Source organism: Motacilla alba, chromosome 23 (assembly GCF_015832195.1).
Source record: "Motacilla alba alba isolate MOTALB_02 chromosome 23, Motacilla_alba_V1.0_pri, whole genome shotgun sequence".
Classification (NCBI taxonomy): domain Eukaryota; kingdom Metazoa; phylum Chordata; class Aves; order Passeriformes; family Motacillidae; genus Motacilla; species Motacilla alba.
In genome coordinates, this window is record NC_052038.1 from 178,148 (window position 1) to 197,536 (window position 19,389).

The 19,389-nt window shown below is 46.8% G+C and overlaps 1 protein-coding gene across 39 annotated transcripts in view; it reads left to right on the forward strand.

Moving 5' to 3' along the window:
- EPB41 (erythrocyte membrane protein band 4.1) overlaps positions 1-19,389 on the forward strand; it is a 110,848-nt gene that overhangs the window by 47,631 nt on the left and 43,828 nt on the right. For 30 of the 39 annotated variants that reach the window (XM_038160772.1, XM_038160742.1, XM_038160743.1 and 27 more), the window contains 3 exons: positions 11,601-12,043; positions 14,697-14,927; positions 17,316-17,420. In XM_038160772.1, coding sequence (XP_038016700.1) covers positions 11,601-12,043; positions 14,697-14,927; positions 17,316-17,420 — 779 coding nt within the window. Of the gene's footprint in view, positions 1-11,583; positions 12,044-14,696; positions 14,928-17,315; positions 17,421-19,389 lie in introns of those variants that run through there. The other 9 variants (XM_038160753.1, XM_038160770.1, XM_038160752.1 and 6 more) reach the window with 1 other exon arrangement.

Below are 19,389 nucleotides of genomic sequence, written 5' to 3' on the forward strand. Positions count from 1 at the left end.
AAGTGTATTTCTGACCCCTCCCTGCTGTACTGAGGGTGAACACAACTTCCTTTTCCTTTCTGTAGTCTGAAGAAAGCGATGTTTGTGTACATTTCCTCCATGCAAATAATTGCAGCAACTCTGGGCTGATGCTGGAGCTGAGAAGAGTGTGCTGCCAGAACCAGCATGGATCCTTACTTGCATCCCCAGTGATGAAAAAACCCTCACAATACCATCTTATCATTCATCCCATTCTTTAAATCAGTGCTCTCCTTTCCCCCCATGGTGGTGTTTAATATCCTGTTCACTGTTTCCTACTGCTTATAGGCCAGGCTGCTGGCTGGAGCTCAGCTGTTGTGCCCTGGTGTGCCATTAGTGCATCAGGATGGGATCTGGGGCAGTAATTCAAAGCAGGAGTGAGCACAGGCTCCCTGTGGGATAATGCTGCCATGGCTCTGTGGGCAGGCAGAAGGTGTCAGCGTCGTTATTTTCATTCTTCAGCAGAAGTGGGGGTGATAAAGTGCTCGCTGAGTGTTTGCTGTCCCAGAGGATCAAAGGGATTCCTGACAGCTGAGCTGCTGAAATGGAGCGTCGCCATTGTCTGCCTTTAACTGAGCTACTGAATGGTGATGGACCAAAATCATCAGGATAGGCACCGAAATGCTGTCCCCCCATCCCGTGGGTCAGTATTGGAGAGGATTGCTTGAAATGGTCCCTTTTTTGCTGTAAACTTCTGAGAGCTGTGCTCCCATTCCGAAACCTCAGACTGCCAGTGGTTTATCTGCTCTGCCAAAGAAAGAGATGACTATTTAATGAAAATAGCATTTCCAAGCTGTGTGTCTTGTTAAAGCATCCAGAACGCCATGTTGTGTCTTTTCCCCGTTGGTGACACTTCACAGCCAGTGTGGGAATTCAATAGCAGTTTTGATTCAAAGCCACCTTCAGTGAAAATGGTTGTTTGTAAATGTGTTGCATCAGATGTGTCAATGAATGTAATTAAGGAATGAAGACTGCTGCACACCCCTAATTAAGGGGATTAAAAACTAAAGCTGCCTGATTCCACTGCTGGATGGAAAAACAGACTGGTGGAAACAGCCGGAGGCTGAATTTTGGCAGGGTGAGAGAGGTTCTGCTGCAGTCCCTGTGCTCACAAGAGGAGCAGCTCTGGGAGGTGACAGGACTTAGCTGCTCTGCTACGTGCCGTAACTGGCTGCTGACTGTACATTATGGTATTTAATTGCTGCTTCACACTCCCTTTTTGTTTGGTTCCTGTTCCTGGTGGGGATGGGAGGAATTTCATCCCTGCCAGCCGTGCTGGGGTGCAGCCTTGGAAAGCTGACAGTTGTGTCACCCCATGTTAGTTTGGTGTCCTGGTGTCTCCTACCATCTTGGTACCCCTCCCCAACTCTTTGGCTTTTCTGGATGGGGCTGTGGGATCTTGTTGTGTCGAAGTAGAAGCGGGATCTGTGTAAGGACACAGGGCAGAGCCTCCAGGCATCTGTGAGGTGCTTTTTGCAGGCCAAACTGTGCCAATAGAGGACAAAGAACATTGTGCAATGAAAATATTAGGAAGCTGTGCTCACTGAGGGCTTCTCCCTAGCCTTGCTAAGAGGAGAATGACTTTATTATGGGATGGGGACTACCAACAAGGATGTCTCATTAGTCCAAGCACTGGTATCCCTTTGTTTTTTTTTTTACTCAGGGTGGGTGTTGCCTGCCCTGTGGTGCAGGATCCCTGGAGGGATTCCCACACATCCTCTGTGTGGGAGGTGTTACAAAACCCGCTGTGATTTTCCAGGAACTATCTTCTTTGCTACCTGGGTTGTGGAGCCACCCCAGGGTCAAGGGTGACTTTGTGGTCGCTGAGCATCACAATCAGGAAGGCTGGGAGGAATACCGTCCCTATGGAGGTGGTGGGAAGTGTCTCTGAGCGTGTTCCTGGGACAGGCAGTGCTGTTCTGGTGCTGCATTCATTGGGGCAACATCCTTCTGGCACCCTGGTGGCACTGGAGTTTGTCCTAGTCAAAGGGATTCAGTACCTTGAGGCTTTAAACAGCTTCTGATTTCTGGCTCCGAGTGTTTGGGGGAGCAGCTGAGTGACTGGTTTTCTGCCTGTTGCATGTAGACCTGGTCTGTTGGGAGCGTGGTTACACCCAGGATTTGGATGTTTGCCTGCTCTTCTTGGGCACAGAGGGGAGCCTGCAGATGTGCAGTAGGATCGTCCCCATGGGTTTTTTCCCTGGGAGTGGTGCAGAGTTTACCTATCACCTGCAATATTTTTTAAAAAAAGATAAAATAAAAAAGACAGCAGCTTTCTGGAGGAGGTGTCTCCTCACCTCCCTCCTGTGCATGGTGCCCACAGAAGATGTTTTGGTGTTCCCAGTCTTAAGGCAAGGTCAGCAGCATCCCAGTTTGCATTCCTCATTGCTATGTGCTTTGGGGAGCTGCAGCCAGCTTGGAGTGGGCTTTTGCTGCTGCTTTTGATGGGGGACCTCAATTAGCTCTTCGTGGGCTCTAAAACCAAGCTGCCTGATCTTGTGAGTTTTCAAGTTGTTGAAGGTTGGGTTCTTTCTGTGATACTGGGAGTTTACAGCTCGAGGTTTGTGGTGGGAATGAATTTCTTCTCCTTCTCTGTGCTGTTGCATGTGATGCTGAGCCCTGAAAGAAGAGAAGACTTCAGAAAAGGGTGAGCCTTCCTGAAACAAAGCCTTCCTGAAACAAAGCCTTCCCTCGGCTTAGGAGCAGCACAGGTTGCTGTGTGCTGATACCTGCGGTGTTTGTACCCACCCACTGAAATGCGGCTTCACAACCCCTCTGCTCACTGACTCATTCCCTTTGGCTCCTTGGAGCTTTTGCTGTCTCAGTTGTGTCTCCATAGCTGGCATCCATGTCTGTGCTGGATCTGGCTCATTCCATGCTGGTGGATGCTGAGAAGATCTTGAGCTTTTTCATCCCCTGTGTTGCTCTGCAGTTGTAAGTGGCTGGGGCTTGACCAGAAAACTTAAGAATTGAGGAATTTAGTAAAAAATCTGCAGCTGGCCAGTGCCTTCCTGCACTCCTAGGTAAGGGTCATTAATCTTTAAAAGTGCAATGTTCAGGCTGATAAATACTGTAATGGTAATTTTAGTTACCTTGCAGCCCTCGTTTCACTGCTTGATGGTAGCAGTGAGCAGTTGAGAGCAAACCAGGTAAATCAACTCAGCCTGGCAGCTGGTACAACTTCTTAAAACTCATTAAAACAGCACAAAACCCCATTGCTGCGCCCCTGGGCAGACCCAGGCACCACTGGGTTAGGCACCATGTCCTGGGAGTTTCCCTCACTGCAGGCTCTTGTGGGGGAGAATGATGTTTCCTCTGCATTAAATATGTTTGGAGTGTTGCTGTCAGAAAAAAAGGTCTTGAAATCAGCTTAGGGTAGTGTAGTGACTAACTTAAGTGTCCTTAACAAGCTGAGGGAGTTGTGGGTATTCTGACTTCAGAAGAGAAAGCTCCAGGGAGACCTTAGAGCCCCTTCCAGTGCCTAAAGGGGCTTATAAAATGGAGGGAGATTTGATTTTTTTACACGGGCAGATAGTGAGAGAATAAAGAGGAATGACCTCAGGGCAGGATGAGGTTTGATAGTGGGGAGAAATTCTTTGCCTGTGAGAGTGGGGACGCCCTGGCACAGGTTGGCCAGAGAAGCTGTGGCTGTCCCTGGATCCCTGGAAATGTCCAAGGGCAGGCTGGATGGGGCTTGGAGCATTCTAGGATGGTGGAAGCTGTCTCTGCCCATGGCAGGGGGAGTAACGAGATAGGCTTTCGGGTCCCTTCCCACCCAAACCATTTTAGGATTCTGTGATATTTGATGGCAATTTTGCAGCTGTAAGCCCAGCTGAAAGCCGGGGTTGAGGACATTTTCATCCAGCTTTTTTAGCCAACTTTCATGAGGGCTCGGCAGAGAACGAGGCTAGTGCTTGTTCTCCCAGCCCTTCCTGTTCAAATATTGTGCATTTCATGTGTGCTAATAGCATCCGGATAACTGCGTGATCGTGGTTATTTTTAATGAATTTGGGGCGTTGTACCAGGGTGCCGCAGATATATTTGAGGCACTTGAGTGAATGCAAATTGCATTCACCCGTGAAGTAACAAATGAAGCGCTTAAGTGCAATGTCCCTGGCACACAGGGGAGGAACAGCCCATGAATGTGGACTGGGACAGTCAGTGATGGAGCCTGTTAAGAGGTTTTAGCATCAAACATCCTTCTGGCTCTTGGTGCAGCCGTGGTTCATCCTGACAGGTGCCTCTGTGTGTGTGTGTGTATCTGTGTGCAGGGGTTGTGTTTATCTAGTAAGCAGCTCTTTATCAAAGGAGTGTGCAAGGCCCTTGGGGCTTCTAATTATAGCATTGGTTTGGAAGCAACCAAAGGGAGAGCAACAAAAGCGAAAAGTGCTTTACTCACATTCTTGGGAAACCGTAAGGAAAGAATATGAGCCCTGTTATGTTAAACCTTGAGTGTAAATGAGGCACAGTGTAAGTAAACACATCTGTGTTCAGTCAGGAAAAAAAACCACCTTATGAATAATTCATGGGAAAAATCCTTCTGTTCGGCTGATGGAGAGCTATTGCTTATTTCTGTTGAACTGTTGCTTTAACAAGATGGAATGCTGCTGCAGGGAGAGCCATCGTCACACGCAGCGGTCGCATTGTCATCTCTGCTGTCATCACCACCACGGGTATTCCTTCTGTGCAGAGTCAGGAGTGGCTGTGATAGAGTGACCTGCTGGGACGGAGCCTGTCCTTGCCATTGCCTCCCTGTGATGGAGTGGCTCACTCATGGGCTTTTGTAAGCACCATCCTGCTGCTTTTCTTTGCACAGATTTCTGGCGCCTGCCGGGTGCCCATGCTCCCTATTTCCATGGGAGGCTGGTGGAGGGAGCAGCCCCAGGATGTTATCTGTACCACACAGACACTGAGCTGCTGTAGGGTGGGGATGGGCTTGGATGGATCCTTCCCTCCCTCCGCCAGGTCAGGCAGATACCAGCTTTTTCGGCAAAGGATGGTTTTGGAGTGACTGCTGCCCGCCAGGCTGAGCCGCTGTGTCCTCCAGGGGGGTTTGGAGACTTGTTTCTGAAGAAGCAGCCCCGTCTGGCTCTGTGTGTTTGAGACCAAACCATGTTGTTTCTGCTCTGGCCTGTGCTGCAGAGGGGAAGGGAGCCCCAAGAGTTACTGCTTGCTACTGAATAGGAAACAGCACTTGTATTAAACTGATGCTTTTCTTAGTCTTCTTAGCCAGCTAGTGTGTTGCAGTGGGAGGAGGGAGGGTCTATGAGCAGCTTGATTTTGCTGGCAGTCTGGTGCACGTGCCTTCTCCATGTCTCTGTTCTGGGTCCAACTGCTCCAAGTTCAAGTGAGTTTTCCAGACAGGTCCCACACGGGCAGCCTTTCCAAACCCATTGCTGTAGACAAGGCCTCAGTGACAAGTACATGTTTTCATTTAAATTTCAGCCCTTCTCCAATGAGCAAAGCCCATGAATTTCCATGTAGGGAATTCTCTACCATCCAGGAGGATTTTTGAGGATACGGAGGAGGAGCTCTCAGCTTCCTTGGGTTGTAATGCACTTACTGCTCCATTTAGTCAGGTCATTTTATAAGCCCAGTCTTCAATTTGACATAAATGATTTGCTTTCAGCAGATGGTGAGCTACTATTTTTGCCCTCATTTAAATAGGAAAGCTGTATGATAGCAGGATATGGGAGAGGGGCACGGTGCTGCCGACATACAGTAGATTACCAGGGCTGGTCTGGTGAGAATTAAATCCGGGCAGCTGTAATGTGCCATCTGTGTTGTGTTGGGTGGTTTATTTTTCCCCCATTCAATGAGGCTCCTGAAGTCTCCTGTTACCCTCCAGGTCAGGCTGAGTGACAACATCCTTTATGTTCATGATCTAAAGTACCAGCACAGAAAAATGAGGCATATTAATTGTAAGAGGGGTTATAAAATGTCAGCACTAATTATTCCTCTAATTAAATGTATTAAATAAATTCTGAAAGGTTCTGAGTCTTTAGATTATTTTAAAGTTGTTTGAATTTCTTTTGAGAGGCTTATTTTATTGCATTTGAATTTCTTACCTTGTTTGAAACCCCCAAGCAAACAGCTCTCTGCTATGGTCATAGTATCCCAGACTGGTTTGGGTTGGTAGAGACCTTAAAGTCCATCACATTCTACTCCCCTGCCATGGCCAGGGACACCTTCCACTAGATGAAGTTGCTTCAAGCTCTATCCAATGTTTTCTTTACTGTAGTAAAAATCACATGTAGGATACATAACACACACACGTGGAGTGAATCGTGCTGGTGGCAGCTGCAGTTTCCTCCTCTCCCACCCACAGGTTTGTTGCATGCGCATCAGGTCTTGACAAAACCGAATTTTCAGACTGTGCTCTCTATTTCAAGCAGTGTTCTGTGTAGTTTCCCTGGTGAATTATGGGCTTTTCACACACATTATGAAATGGGAAGGAACACAATTTTAAAAACCTCACCACACTGTTGCTGAAACTATTTGTTTTTGCCTATTTTTAGCAGAAATTTCTATCTTATCATTATCTCCAGCTCTTGCTGGGGCAGCGGTGCTCAGTAAAGCCACACATTTTTGCGTAGGAAGGTCAAGACAGTTTGTCCCACCCGTTATCTGGTGTTAGGCATCTCTGCAAGACAGTTTGTGTTTCCAAGAACTGAACCTTCCCCATGGACAGTCCTTTTTCTTCTCTCTCTGAAAGACTAAGCCACTGGGAATTAAGTAAATTATGACATAAGCCATAAATAATTTTTCCAGGCTTTGAAACAGGGATAAGATATATTTTTCACAGAATCACAGGCTGGTTTGAGTTGGAAGGAGCCTTAAAGCCGATGTCATCCCAGCCCCTGCCGTGGGCCGGGACACCTTCCGCTGTCCCAGAGTGCTCCAAGCCCCATCCAGCCTGGCCTTGGACACTTTCAGGGATCCAGGGGCGGCCACAGCTTCTCTGGTCAACCTGTGCCAGGGCCTCACCACCCTCACAGGCAGGAATTTCTTCCTGATTTCTAATTAACCCTTCCTTCCTTCAGCATAGGTTCAGTTTACTATCACTGAACTTAACTGGGTGCCTAAATAAGAGACTGAAGTAGGCTGACAGGTAGGAGAGGGTGACAGACATATCTGAACTTACCTGTTTCGTTGAGCCTCTGTAACTCATCATGGAACTGCCGAAATGAGCAGCACTGTCATTTCCAGGGAACTCAGGTGCCACCACTTAATGAGAACCTTCCAGAGCACAGGCGCCATAAGGGAGGGATTTAGCGTTCTCTTGAGGAGTGAAGGCTTTCTCAACACGGAGCTATTGCAGTGTGTTAAGCTACTCTAAAATCTTTTAGATAAGTCTTTGTGTGTCTGTGCAGCATGGAAAATGAGGATGATTTGGCTTAGGTTGGGGTTGTCTTCTGATGTCTGCAAGAGCAGAACCCATGGAGCCATGTGGGGATGAAACTGAGTTTAGCCATCATCTGCTCACCAGATAATTAGTGTAGGGCGGATGGGGCTTGGAGTGACCTGGTCTAGAGGAAGATGTCTCTGCCAAAGCCAAGGGGTTGGAATGAGATGAGTTTAAGGTCCCTTTAACCCAAAGCATTCCATGATTTTATCATTGAACCATACATGTTGGGAGCAGGGTGAGCACTGAGCACTTGCGCACCTTTTAAGTCTGTTTTGTTTCAAGGATTTTGATGCAGGAAAGGGGGATGAGTATGTATGAATTACACCAAGCCCAGGGAGTTATTGTGTGTTCCGTACAGCTGTGCCCTTGGCCAGAAAGAAGGATAAGCACTGAGGTTGGGAGGCTCGAGTATTGGGAGGCTGTAGAGTCTTTGCAGGTAAAGCAGGTTCAGGAGGTGCCCCTGCACTGTTTTGCTTTGACATTTGGTGTTCAGAGTTGCTGATGCCTTTTGAGAGAAGATCGGTGGAGCTTCCTCTTCATCACCAAAGCGCCGACATTCCTGAGGAGGCCCAGGTCCACCCCTGGGAGCTGCTCCAGTCCAGATGAGGTGGGATGTTGCCAGTGGGAGGTCACCCCATGGTGCAGATGTGCTCAGCCTGTTTTCTGTTGAGGAAGTATTTAACACCTTTCTCTATAGGTTGCTTCCAGTTGCCAAAGCCGCCTTATCTGGAGGATGTTCTTCAGATTAAAAATCCTTAGATATAAATACATACTTGTACTCTTTTCCAATGAGATTGTTACTCTGAAATCTCTCTCTGGGATCATATCTGAGTTTTGTTGTAGTTTGCTTATTTCCATAGTGTTTACCACCTTCTCCACTCCAGACTTGTGAAGAGCCTGCCTTTTACAGACTGACTGACATCAAACCTTCAGCCTCTACCAAAGAAAGCCCCTCCAAATGAAGTATTTACAACAATGTGGCAGTTCACAGCAGAAGGTTAACAGCACTGCTTGAGTGCTCATACAATACAATAGCAGAGCATCTTCCTCCAGCATCCAGGGAGTTCCTGAAGCACTTGCTAGCTCAGCAGAATCGCCTTATGGAATTACAAGGGAATAAAATTTAATTTAAATAAAAACCTGCTTGTGGTTTGGCTGTGGGCAGTGCTTTCTCCAAGGGATGGGTTGAAGAGCAGTGGAGCGGGAGCCTCGCTCTTTGTGTCTGCTCTGCTGTGGGCTGGGTTAGAAACAAAACACTACTTGGCACCCAACTCCTTGCAGGAGAGGCCCTTTTCTTCTGTGTATGATCATAGAATCACATACTGGCTTGGGTTGGAAGGTTTAAAGACCATCTCCTTCCACCCCCTTGCCATGGACAACCTCTTAGTTTGTTACTTACTTACAAATCTCTTTGCTTTTGATAATGAATGTAGGGGAAATAATTTCTGAGCATAAAACTTCCAAGGGAGGGAGCTGGCCCGGAGTCCACACATTGGAGCAGTGCACTTGGGTCTCACAGCAAGGTGTTTGCTGTACCCAGTGAGTTATTGGTGCTGGCTGCTATGAAGTGTTTATTGAGAAAAGAAGGGCTCCTTCTCTGCAGCCCCGGTGCTGCCGAGGGGATCTGGCTGAGCTGCAGCATGATTCTCGGGGGAGGGAGGAAAAACAAGGAGATGTTTGCTCATTGCCAGCCGGCCCCACCTTTCTGTGCCAGGGAAGGTCCATGACTGCGGCTTTGAAATGTAAACAAGTCAACAAATCTTGTTCCAAGTTGTTGATGTTTAAAGAGAGACAAGTACATTCAGAGGAAATGTTCCTTTGTGGACTGTCCCTGGGGCTTCCTGCAGCTGATAAGAGCTGCTCCTCAGCGTGCCCTCCCCACCGACATCATCTCTAAAGCTTTGGTTCTGCCTTTTTGATTTGAAGAGAGCTCATCCAATGTTGTGCATTTTGATAACATTCCTACAAATGTATTTATTCCAAACAAACACAGTGGGAAGCAACAACAAAGCAGGCTGCTGCAACAGCTGGTGCCTGAGGGAGCTGGCTGCTGGTGTGTGATTGTGATGGGACAGGCTTGCAGAACATCCCTTTCATTCTGTGTGTGCTGGGGCGTTGGGAGCTTTGCCCTGAGTGTTGGCATAGTGGGTTTGGGGTGATGGGTGTTTGGCTGAACAGAGTCCTTGGCCTCTTCACTGCCTTGTGGCATCTCCAGGAGGTCTTAGAGAGCTGATAAGAGCAGAAATTGGCTGTGTGGTGGCTGGCGTTCTCTGCCATAGGAGCCATGGGTTGCTAACGGTGCCTGCAGCATCTGTGGCAAGGGATTGCAGGAGGAAAGGGAGCAGAAGTAAGAGCTGCAGGGACAAGTTACACATATGCTGCCATCTGCAAACTGATTGCAAACACATCTGGGCACATCTGTGTCAGTGTGATATTTTTATGAAAATCCCTTCACCAGGATTTTTCTCCTGAGAAGCTGAGAAGCCTCAGAAAAGAAATGTAAACAATAACTATCTGCTGCTGTGGAATGTGGCTGGTGCATCTTTGATTGGTCTCATGTGAATTGTTTTTCCTTAATGACCAATCCCAGTCCAGCTGTGTCTGGTCTGTCACGGGTTTTTAGTATTCATTCCTTTCTAGCTTTCTCATGTATCCTTTATTTCTTTAGTATAGTTTTAGTATAGAATTTTTAATATAATATAATGTCATAAAATAATAAATCATCCTTCTGAAACATGGGGTCAAATTCCTCATCTCTTCCCTGATCCTGGGACCCACAACAACCACCACACATCATCTGGGTTTAGGCACCCTCTCTGCCTTGTAGCATCCCTGGTCCCCTGGGTGCTCATGATGCAGGTTCTCTGCTTGGGTGCCTGTTTCTTCAGTGCAGGTTGGAAGCTGCTGTTTCAGTGGCCTCTGCCACTCCATTGGGTTTGGAAATACCCAGAGCAGCTCACAGAGGGGAGATTGTGAGTGGAGAGTAATTCTGTCTTGTGCTTCTGCAGGAGGCCATGCTAAAATGAGCCCTGCAGCTTGTCCCCAAGGCTGGCTGTTGGGGCTGAGTCCAAGTAAAAAAAAACCAACAAAAACCCCAGACCAAACCCTGTAACCTCAGGAAATTTGTGTTGCTGTACAAACAAATTCAGGGAAGGTCTGTGATGCTGTGCTGATTTTACCACGGTGTTAGAAATAATAAGAAATGTTTGCATTAAATGCAAGGGGAAAATCTAGCTTTGAAGAGCTGTGATGGTTTTTTTCTCCTTCAAGCACTCTGGTTCTTTTAGCAGTCAGGATAAGTTAAACTAAAGTTGATGAATGCAATAATACATAGGAGGATGATGTCTTGAAATGTTTCTTAATTTTAAGTGTGTATTTTGAGCAAATGTTTGTACACTGAGGCTCGGGCTGGGGGATTGAGGCATATTGGTTATATGCTATTTGCTCAGTGTAAGTAGTGGTAATTTATTGCTGCAGATACATGTGATACGGTGCGCAGCGATTAGTTCTATCCCCTCTAAAGCATGATTATTTTGGGTCCTCTTTATACCTTAAATAGATATTCTTCTCATGTGATTTCCATCTTTTTGTGTCAACAGCCTAAACAGGCTAAAGTTGAAATAAACATTGCATCAGCTTAATAACGCAAGCTCTGAGGAAATCTGCTCTCCATTATAGATGTTGTTTGGAAACCTTTTCATTTGACATTTTTCCAGTGTGCAGTGCAAATATCCTATGAATCCCAAAGTCTGCAGGGCTCCACTGGATTCGTCTGGTACAGAACAATGTAATTGCTCAACACTGATGAATCCTGTTCCCAGCAGTGTGGCTTGGTGTGTTTTGGATCATAGAATCCTAGAATGGTTTAGGTTGGAAGGGACCTTAAAGACTGTCTTCAAAACGAACTGTAGCAAAAGGAATGACTTTGCTTTTGCTGACTTAGTAGGCTGGAGTCAGCCAGGGTTTCATCCCTTTACAAGCCCTTCACTTTGGAGTTGGACTAGATGATCCCTGTGGGTCCCTTCTGCTCTGGTTCTGTGACAGGGTGGTGTGGCTGGTGAACATGGTGTGTCTGTGCTTGTGGTTGGTTTGACTAGCTCAGTCAGACATGGGTAGTAGAAACCTCTTGATTGAGCCCTTTTGCTCCTCTCATACAGCATCATCATGACAACAGAAAAGAGTCCAGCAGCCGACGCTGACAACTCAGAGCAGCAGCAAGCCAAGGAAGAGGAAGGAGCTACCACAACACAGAAACAAGAGTCTTCCGTGGAGGAAGGGGCTCAGCCAACACCGGAGAGGCAGCCCCAGAGGCAGAAGGCCTCCAACGGAGACACCCCCACGCACGAGGAGCAGGGCAAGAAAGAACGTCGCGCCTCGGAGGGCCGAGGTCTCTCCCGTCTCTTCTCCTCCTTCCTCAGGAGGCCCAAGTCTCAGGTATCCGAAGAGGACAAAGACGCTGATGCTCCTAAAGAGGCGGGAGATGGCCATAAAGATGCAGGATTAGGAGCCAGCCCTGATGAAGACATCCTGGTGAAAGCCCCGATTGCAGCTCCTGAGCCTGAGCTCAAAACTGACCCATCACTGGATCTCCATTCCTTGAGCAGTGCAGAAACACAGGTAAAACACCTATTCCATGGGACATGCTCTCTGCTGCTTTAAAATGTGTCTTTGTAGCCAGAACCATAACAACTTTATATCCCAGGTGGTGAGCTTGACCAGAAAAGGTCCTGGGATGCCAAAAAGGCTCTTGTTAGCTCCCTGTGTTTCGTTGTGTACTTCCCACTCTTGTATCCCTGCACCAGACCTGCAAAGTATCTGTTCTGGAAGTTAGGGCCATACTCCACAGCATAATTTAAAATGCCCTCTGCTGAATCATTGCTCTGCTGAGGCTTGGGATGTCACATCAGAACACAGAGGGTTCACATTCACTGAGTCCAAACCCAGGGCTGATCATCAGGATATCCTTGGTGTGAGCAGGATCAAGGCAGGTCAGTGGCTCAAGGTGGACGTTGCAAGAGTATTTGGATTTGGGAACGGGTTTCTTCAACTTCAAGGAGCGCAAGCACAGCATTTTAGGACTTGGTCATCTGCTCAGTCTGGGCTAGTGCTGAGCCTGCAAAATATAAATATTTTCTGCTTATGCATCATGTAGACAGAGATTTCTGCATGGCACATGCACTGAACCCAGCTCCTGGGGCGTGTCTGATGTCTGCTCTTTCCAGCCAGGGTCATTTTTCATGCAAAATTTAAAGTTTAAAAATCTAAAGTAGAAATTGAGGCAGAGACACCCCCAGGGAACATTCACTGAGCTGTGGCTGGTTATTAATTTGGGGGTGCTGGGTGCCCTCTCTTCCTTCTTGGGTAGTTACAGCTCTACTGTAACTTGAGCCTGAAGTGGAAAAAGGTGGGTATTCCTTATCCTCAGCTGGGAATTTCTTACATCCCAACCAACCTGTGTGTACTGCTGGAGCCAGACAGGGTGATATCTGGATTTCTTACCTGCTGCCTTCAGTTCACAGTGGCTCCAGATACCCATAAATGCTCACTTTTGGAGCAATACTTTACAAATTCAAGCACTGCCAGTCAGCAATAATTGCAAATCCACCTCCTTAAAATTACAAAGTTTTAGAGAGGGTAGTAGGTAACAGCTTTTCCTTTCTTTTCCCAAATTTCTGAGCCTGTGAAGACCATGGGATGATCTCTGCTCATGTTTTATACCTCTGAGGGTTGGGATTAGCAGGATGCGGAAGAGGTGGAGATCTTCAGGCAATTTCACCCCAGAAACTGTATTTTCAAGAGGAACTTGTTCTTGGAAGTGTTTAAAGCCAGGTTGCATGGATCTTGGAGCAACATGGTCTAGTGGAAGGTGGGATGGGCTTTAAGGTCCTTTCCAAGCCAAACCATTCTGGGTTTTTTTTAATGCATGATTTTTTTCTCTATTTATCTCTTGATTTGCTGGTCCTGAGCCCATGCTAATTTGCACCCCAGCCTTTCTTCATGGGTTGTTCATTTTAGACTACGCATTTGTGTCTTTTTTAGTTCTTATTTTAGATCACTGTCAGTGTCTTTCTGAACTGTGACACTCGGCAGATATTTCTGCTGTGAAAGCATTTGCGAGGTGCTGCAGTTTGATAAATGCTGACCGACAGGCGTTAGGAGCTTTGACTGATTCCCTGCTCCCAATTGTCCTAGTTCTGCTGGAACAGAAGTCAGCAGCTTGTGGACATTATTTAGTTTTCAAATACCTCTCTGCACTTGTGCCTGGGTGTGATTTCATGAGATGTGATGGGCTGAACAGACAAGGTTTTGCTCTTCCTCTGCTGCAGCTCTTTGCTCCTGCTGCATTCAACCCCTTCCAGCATCGTCACAGCTTGCCGTGAACTCATTTAACCTGCTGAAGTGGCAGAGGAAAAAAAACCAAACAGCTTTCTTCCTCCTCCTGTCCCCAGACTGCATCTCTTTCTGCTATTTGAGTGGATTAAACTGGCTTGCAAAGTGCTTCCGTAGGCAAAGGGGATGGTGGTGTGGAGGCTGCCTTCCCTTTTTGGTGGCAGAGAGCTGCTTGGTCAGCTCCAATGGCAATGAAGCCACAGCCCTGACCCTCCTTTTAATGCAACTGCTACCATAAGATTCCACAATGGTTTGAGTTGGAAGGGGCCTTAAAGCGCATGTCATCCCACCCCCTGCCATGGGCAGGGACACCTTCCGCCATCCCACGGTGCTCCAAGCCCTGTCTGGCCTGGCCTTGGACACTTCCAGGGATCCAGAGGCAGCCACAGCCGCTCTGGGAAACCTGTGCCAGGGCCTCACCACCCTCATGGGAAGAATTTCTTCCCAATATCCCATCTAGCCTCTGTCAATTTAAAACAATTCCCCCTTGCCATGCCAAGGGCCAGTGCACTGGAACAGCAGCTGTGCTAGAGTGGCAGTGGGAGCACTGGGGGTCTTGCCTGGGAGGGAAAAAACCTTCCCAGTCCAGAAGGTGCTGTCACTAACACCATGAATGTATGATGTAATCTTCCCTGATTTCTCTAATCAACCCTTACTTCTTTTTTATTGCATCATTTACAAAATGAAAACTTGAAAAGTACTTGGAAGAGTTTTAAAAATTAATACCATTCCCTTGGTCACCCCAGTTGCTGCTCCAGATCCTGTGTTACAGGTTAAAGTAGGATAATGAATTCTGAGTGAGATCCCAGCCCTGCAGTGCTTGTTTCATGTGATGCTTTGTTTGTTTCCTTGTTTGACACCTCTAAATTGGGGGTTTCAGCCTGCTCAGGAAGAGAGGAGGGACGACCAGGAGCCTTTGGAAAGAGACCTCGAGGACAGGGAAGAAGGGGAAGCAAAGGAAGAGGGTGCCAAGCCAGAACCAAAGCCAGACTCTCTGGAGACTAAAGCAGACAAGGATTTGAAAGCTGCCCAAAAAGCAGTGAAAAGGCACAGAAACATGTACTGCAAAGTTGTCTTGCTGGATGACACCATTTTTGAGTGTTCTGTGGATGTAAGTACTTTGGGGGTTTGGTTCTGCTTCTTCTCTCTTCCCTCTCCCTTCTGCTTCTCTTGAAAAATCACCACAAACACGATGTAATAGGGGCCTAATGTGCTGCCAGGGAATTACATGACAGGTTTTACTGCAGAACAAGCCTGCTGTAAGCTATAACAACTTATTTAGTGTGTTGTAAAAACCTCTGGGTACTAGGAATCTTTATTTTATTGTTCTACAATTCCAGGGTGCCTTACTTTATAAAGGTGGGGGAAAGTTAAAAAAAAAAACAACCCAAACTTTATATTACTTGCTGTTCATGATCTCTCTTATTTGTATCCCAGGCTAGAGTTTAGGTTTTTGGGGTAGGTTGCAATTGTCTAAATAACTTTTGCCTCCTTGGCTTTGAATAAAATGGGTTGTATAAAATTGATTTGTGCTTTTCTAGTCCCCCAAGGTGCCTTTACCTTGGCTGCTAGTTCACTTAGCTCCTGGTGCTTGGATGTAAAGAAAAACACACTGTGTTTAGCCTGCAGTTGAATATATTTCCAGTAAACAGTTTATTTCTATTTCTGTTTCTATTTCTATTTCTAGTAAACAATTTAAAATTATGTTGACTTAGAGCACTGCATCCCTCTTCATTTGAGAGCTTTTTTTCTCCTTTATTTTGTGTATTCTCGCACAGGGCTGTGGTTCTGTCAAGGCAATAAAAAGTCAGCAGAAATCCCTATTTTAGTATCAAAGTACTTGTCTGGAATATTAAGAATCTAGTACTTACCATTGGAACATACTTCCACCAGCTTGTTTTCCCTCATTCCTCCTGGTAAATGGGCCAGGAGCAGGTATGTGGGCACAGGGCTCCTTGTGGGAGCAATCACCTTGGGTGATCCTGGGCAAGTAGGTCAGTGCCGAGTGTTTGTGTAATGGTGGCGCTGCTGGTACTGCCTGAGATCAGCTCAGAGCATCATTGCCCCCATCACCTTCCCCTTGGCCAGGGAGACTGTGTGCAGCCCCAAGGAATTTCTTCGCCAAGTCCCGGGGACAGCTTGTTGTGGCTTTGTGCTTTAGTTTGCTGCAGCCGTGCCTTTGGATACCGTCATGGACACTGTTGGAGGGAGAGCCGTGGAGAGTCAGGGAGAGCCTGACTTGAGCAGGACATGAGAAATGTCTCTCTGTAGGTCCAGAGTGTCGTGATGGACGCTGCCGAGGGTAAGGGGGGCCACTGTGTCAGTGAGACTCTTAACTTGAGAAGCACCCTTGGCTTTAGTGCCAATCTAATTCTGCTCTGGTGGTTTGAGAGTTTATTAAGGTTTAATTGGGAAGGAATTGCAAAGGTATAGGCAAAGAGCAGCACAAATGCCTTTATCCAAGGAGAATTAGTGTTTTCAGGCATCCTTTCCAACTGACAGCCCTGGAAGCTTTTTCGTTCCTATGTCAGTGCCAGTTCCTTGAGGAATACCCAGGCTAACACATATGTTATGTTACCTATAGAGTCACAATGTGTACACAAAGGACATGACAGCTGAAAGGCTGAAATAAAGCCAAGGAATAAAACAAGGCAGGGGTCTTGGAGCAGTTGCCATGCAGAGATGGCTGACAGGAGAGCTGTGGGCATTAGTGAAGCTGATTTTGCGTCACTGGAAGTGCACTTTCTTCTAGCAAAGCCACCAATGGAATGAGCTGCTTCTGGTTGCCATAGTTTTATGCCTCAGGGATGTTTTCCTTCATGCTTTTGGACTAAAAGGGTGTCTGTTCCTCGGCCAGTTCACTTCTGCAGGATTTGGGGAAGAGAAAAAGAGGAAATAGGACTGCTCAAAGTGTATTTATGGAGGTAGGAAGCTGTGTGCTGAGCAGCTTTGGGTACACGAGGCAGATGGGAGAAGCTGGTTTTCATCAGCAGAGAAGGGTGATGGAAAGGCCATGAAAATTATGGGCTTTGGTTTTTTCTGAACATAAGAAAAGTCAAGTTGCCCCTGAAATGAATAGGTTGTAGCAGCAACTTCATCTCTTGATCGACACCTGAATCTGGGAAATACCGGCACTGTAGATGTACCTTGGGAGGGAAAACCTGTACAGATCCTCGGTGTCTATTAAGCTGTGTTGGAAAGTCCAGCTTTGGGGGATTTTCAGACATGGAGCTGGTGGGAAGAGGGAGACCCACTGTGGTTCTTGTTGTCGCCCTGGAATTTTTATATCTGGTTGCCTCTGGAATTTTTATGCCCTTTCCTGTAAGGAGTCCTTGCTCTGAAACAGTCAGGAGGTAAGATTTGGAGCTACTCAGGACCTTTTTTCTCCTTACTGATAGCGCACAGTATGGTTTGATCCTATTCCCTTCTTCCCCTCTCCTGTGAACAAAGACAGGCAAAACCCAGCCCTGTCCTACAGGATTTCTTTTTCTATTTGCAGAAACACACCAAGGGACAGGATCTACTTAAAAAAGTCTGTGACCACCTCAATCTGCTAGAAGAAGACTACTTTGGTTTGGCCACATGGGACACACCAACCTCCAGGGTAAGCAGCTGCTGGTGTCGAGGGGATTCAGCTCTTTCTGCATCATCTCCCCAAGGCAGGAATTGGGGCAGAAGCTCCTCTGCAGACTTGTTTTGGTGTCCTCCCTAAATATGGGTTGCAGTCATGACACAGGAAGAAATGGTGAATAAATGACTACAGAAGTGTGGATTTTCATGAAAAAGCTATGTGAATCATAGAATGAATCCTAGTGAACTTGGGTCTTCACCTGGAGAAAAGTCATTATATTAGTTTACTGCAAAATGATGGCACTAAGTTATAAAGCTGAAGGAGTCAGGCTGCCCTGGCACTCGTGTCAGCATTGGGAAGGTTTGGTTGGGGCCATCCAGAGCACTTGGAGTTGAGCCTTTGCCCTGCAGAAGAACAGATGTGACTCTCTACCGAAGTTCCTACTCATGGTTGCAATTCAAGGTCTTTGATTTGACTCAAGCAGTGTCTTTTGAGACCTTGGTTACCCTTTAGCTCAACAATTACTCGAGGTCTATTTCATAAGGCCAAAAGTGAGATAATTGAAGGGCCCAATTCTGTGTCCTTTAGACCAGTCATGTTGGTCCGTATTCTGACTCTTCCTGTGCTTCACCTTCAACAATCCCCTCTGTCCAGGTTACTGACTGACAGATGTCTATCATTAGATACTTTGTATTGTTTTATACACAGGCAAAATAACAACCAAAAATAACACTATTTGAGACAGGCAGAACTCCTACTTTGTTTTACAGTCTCTGGTGTCTTCCAGTTTTCTTGGATGTGAAATGTGTTTCCATGTATATAACCTGGATATTTTTTATATCAGAGGATTTTTTTATCGGAGTTGTTCTTGCAGAGGGAGGGGTAGGTGTACTTTTAGATCCAATTAAGAGAAAAAAGAGTGTAACTGGAGCAGCTCAACTTCTTCTGCGTGTGCTGTGGGCAGCTACTGCTGCATTTGGATATTAGGAAAAATTCCTTCCTGGAAGGGGTTGTCAAGCCCTTGGCACAGGCCGCCCTAGGAAATGGTGGAATGTCCCTGGAAGTGATCAGAAAGCTTATAGATGTGGCACTTAGAGACACTGCATAGTGCTGACCTTGGCAGTGCGGGAGTAATGATTGGACTTGATGATCTTAGAGGGCCTTTCTTAAATGATTCTGTGGTTTCCTAGACCCTTGGACTTGCTCTTTTCATGCCCAGGCTTTTGGCATTGATTCTTCTGGAAGCAGAGCCATGTACCTACTCCCCCAAACCAACAGGGACTGAGAGCTTGTGCAGCTTTTTAACTGTAGGGACTGAAAACAGATTGTTTTGTCACATCTGTGTCCCAGAGCTGGAAGCTGGAGCAGATGAGGCCACTGTCCATGGGTTATTCAGCTTCAGTGTGGAGCAAGCTGGTTTGGTTTGCTCTGATGGGTGAAAACTCCTTTTTTTTTTTTTAATTTTTTTTTTTAATCTTTCTGATTATGTTTCATTGAACTTTGAAATCTGAAGCTCTCCTGCTGTAACTTCCAACAAGACCTTGCCAGAGTTACTGATTCACAGGTGAAATGGTGTTAATAGGATCCACGGATGCGCTCCTGCGCCTCACCTGCAGCTGTGTAGAGCAGGTGGAGATACACGTGTATATTCCTGGATAGGGAAGGGTTGTATGGGACATTTTCCACCTTGATACTTAGGGAATAAACTCTCTGAGGACCAGCAATTACCTAATTACCCACATGGGCATAGCAGAGGGTGACAGTGGGATTAGGAGCTTGTGACAGTGGCAGGAGCAGCTGAGCACCATGGAGCAGCAAGGAGCTCATTGCCCTGAAAGGGAGGCTTGTTTCCCATTGATTCATGACCCAGTGGGATAAAAGTGCTGTTAATTGCTGTTCCCATCATTGTCTGCTGGATCAGGCGGGGTGGGATGCATGACTGCACCCTGGGCTCACCCCAGTAACGAGCAGTTGTGGCACCAGCTCAGCCATGGAGATGCTG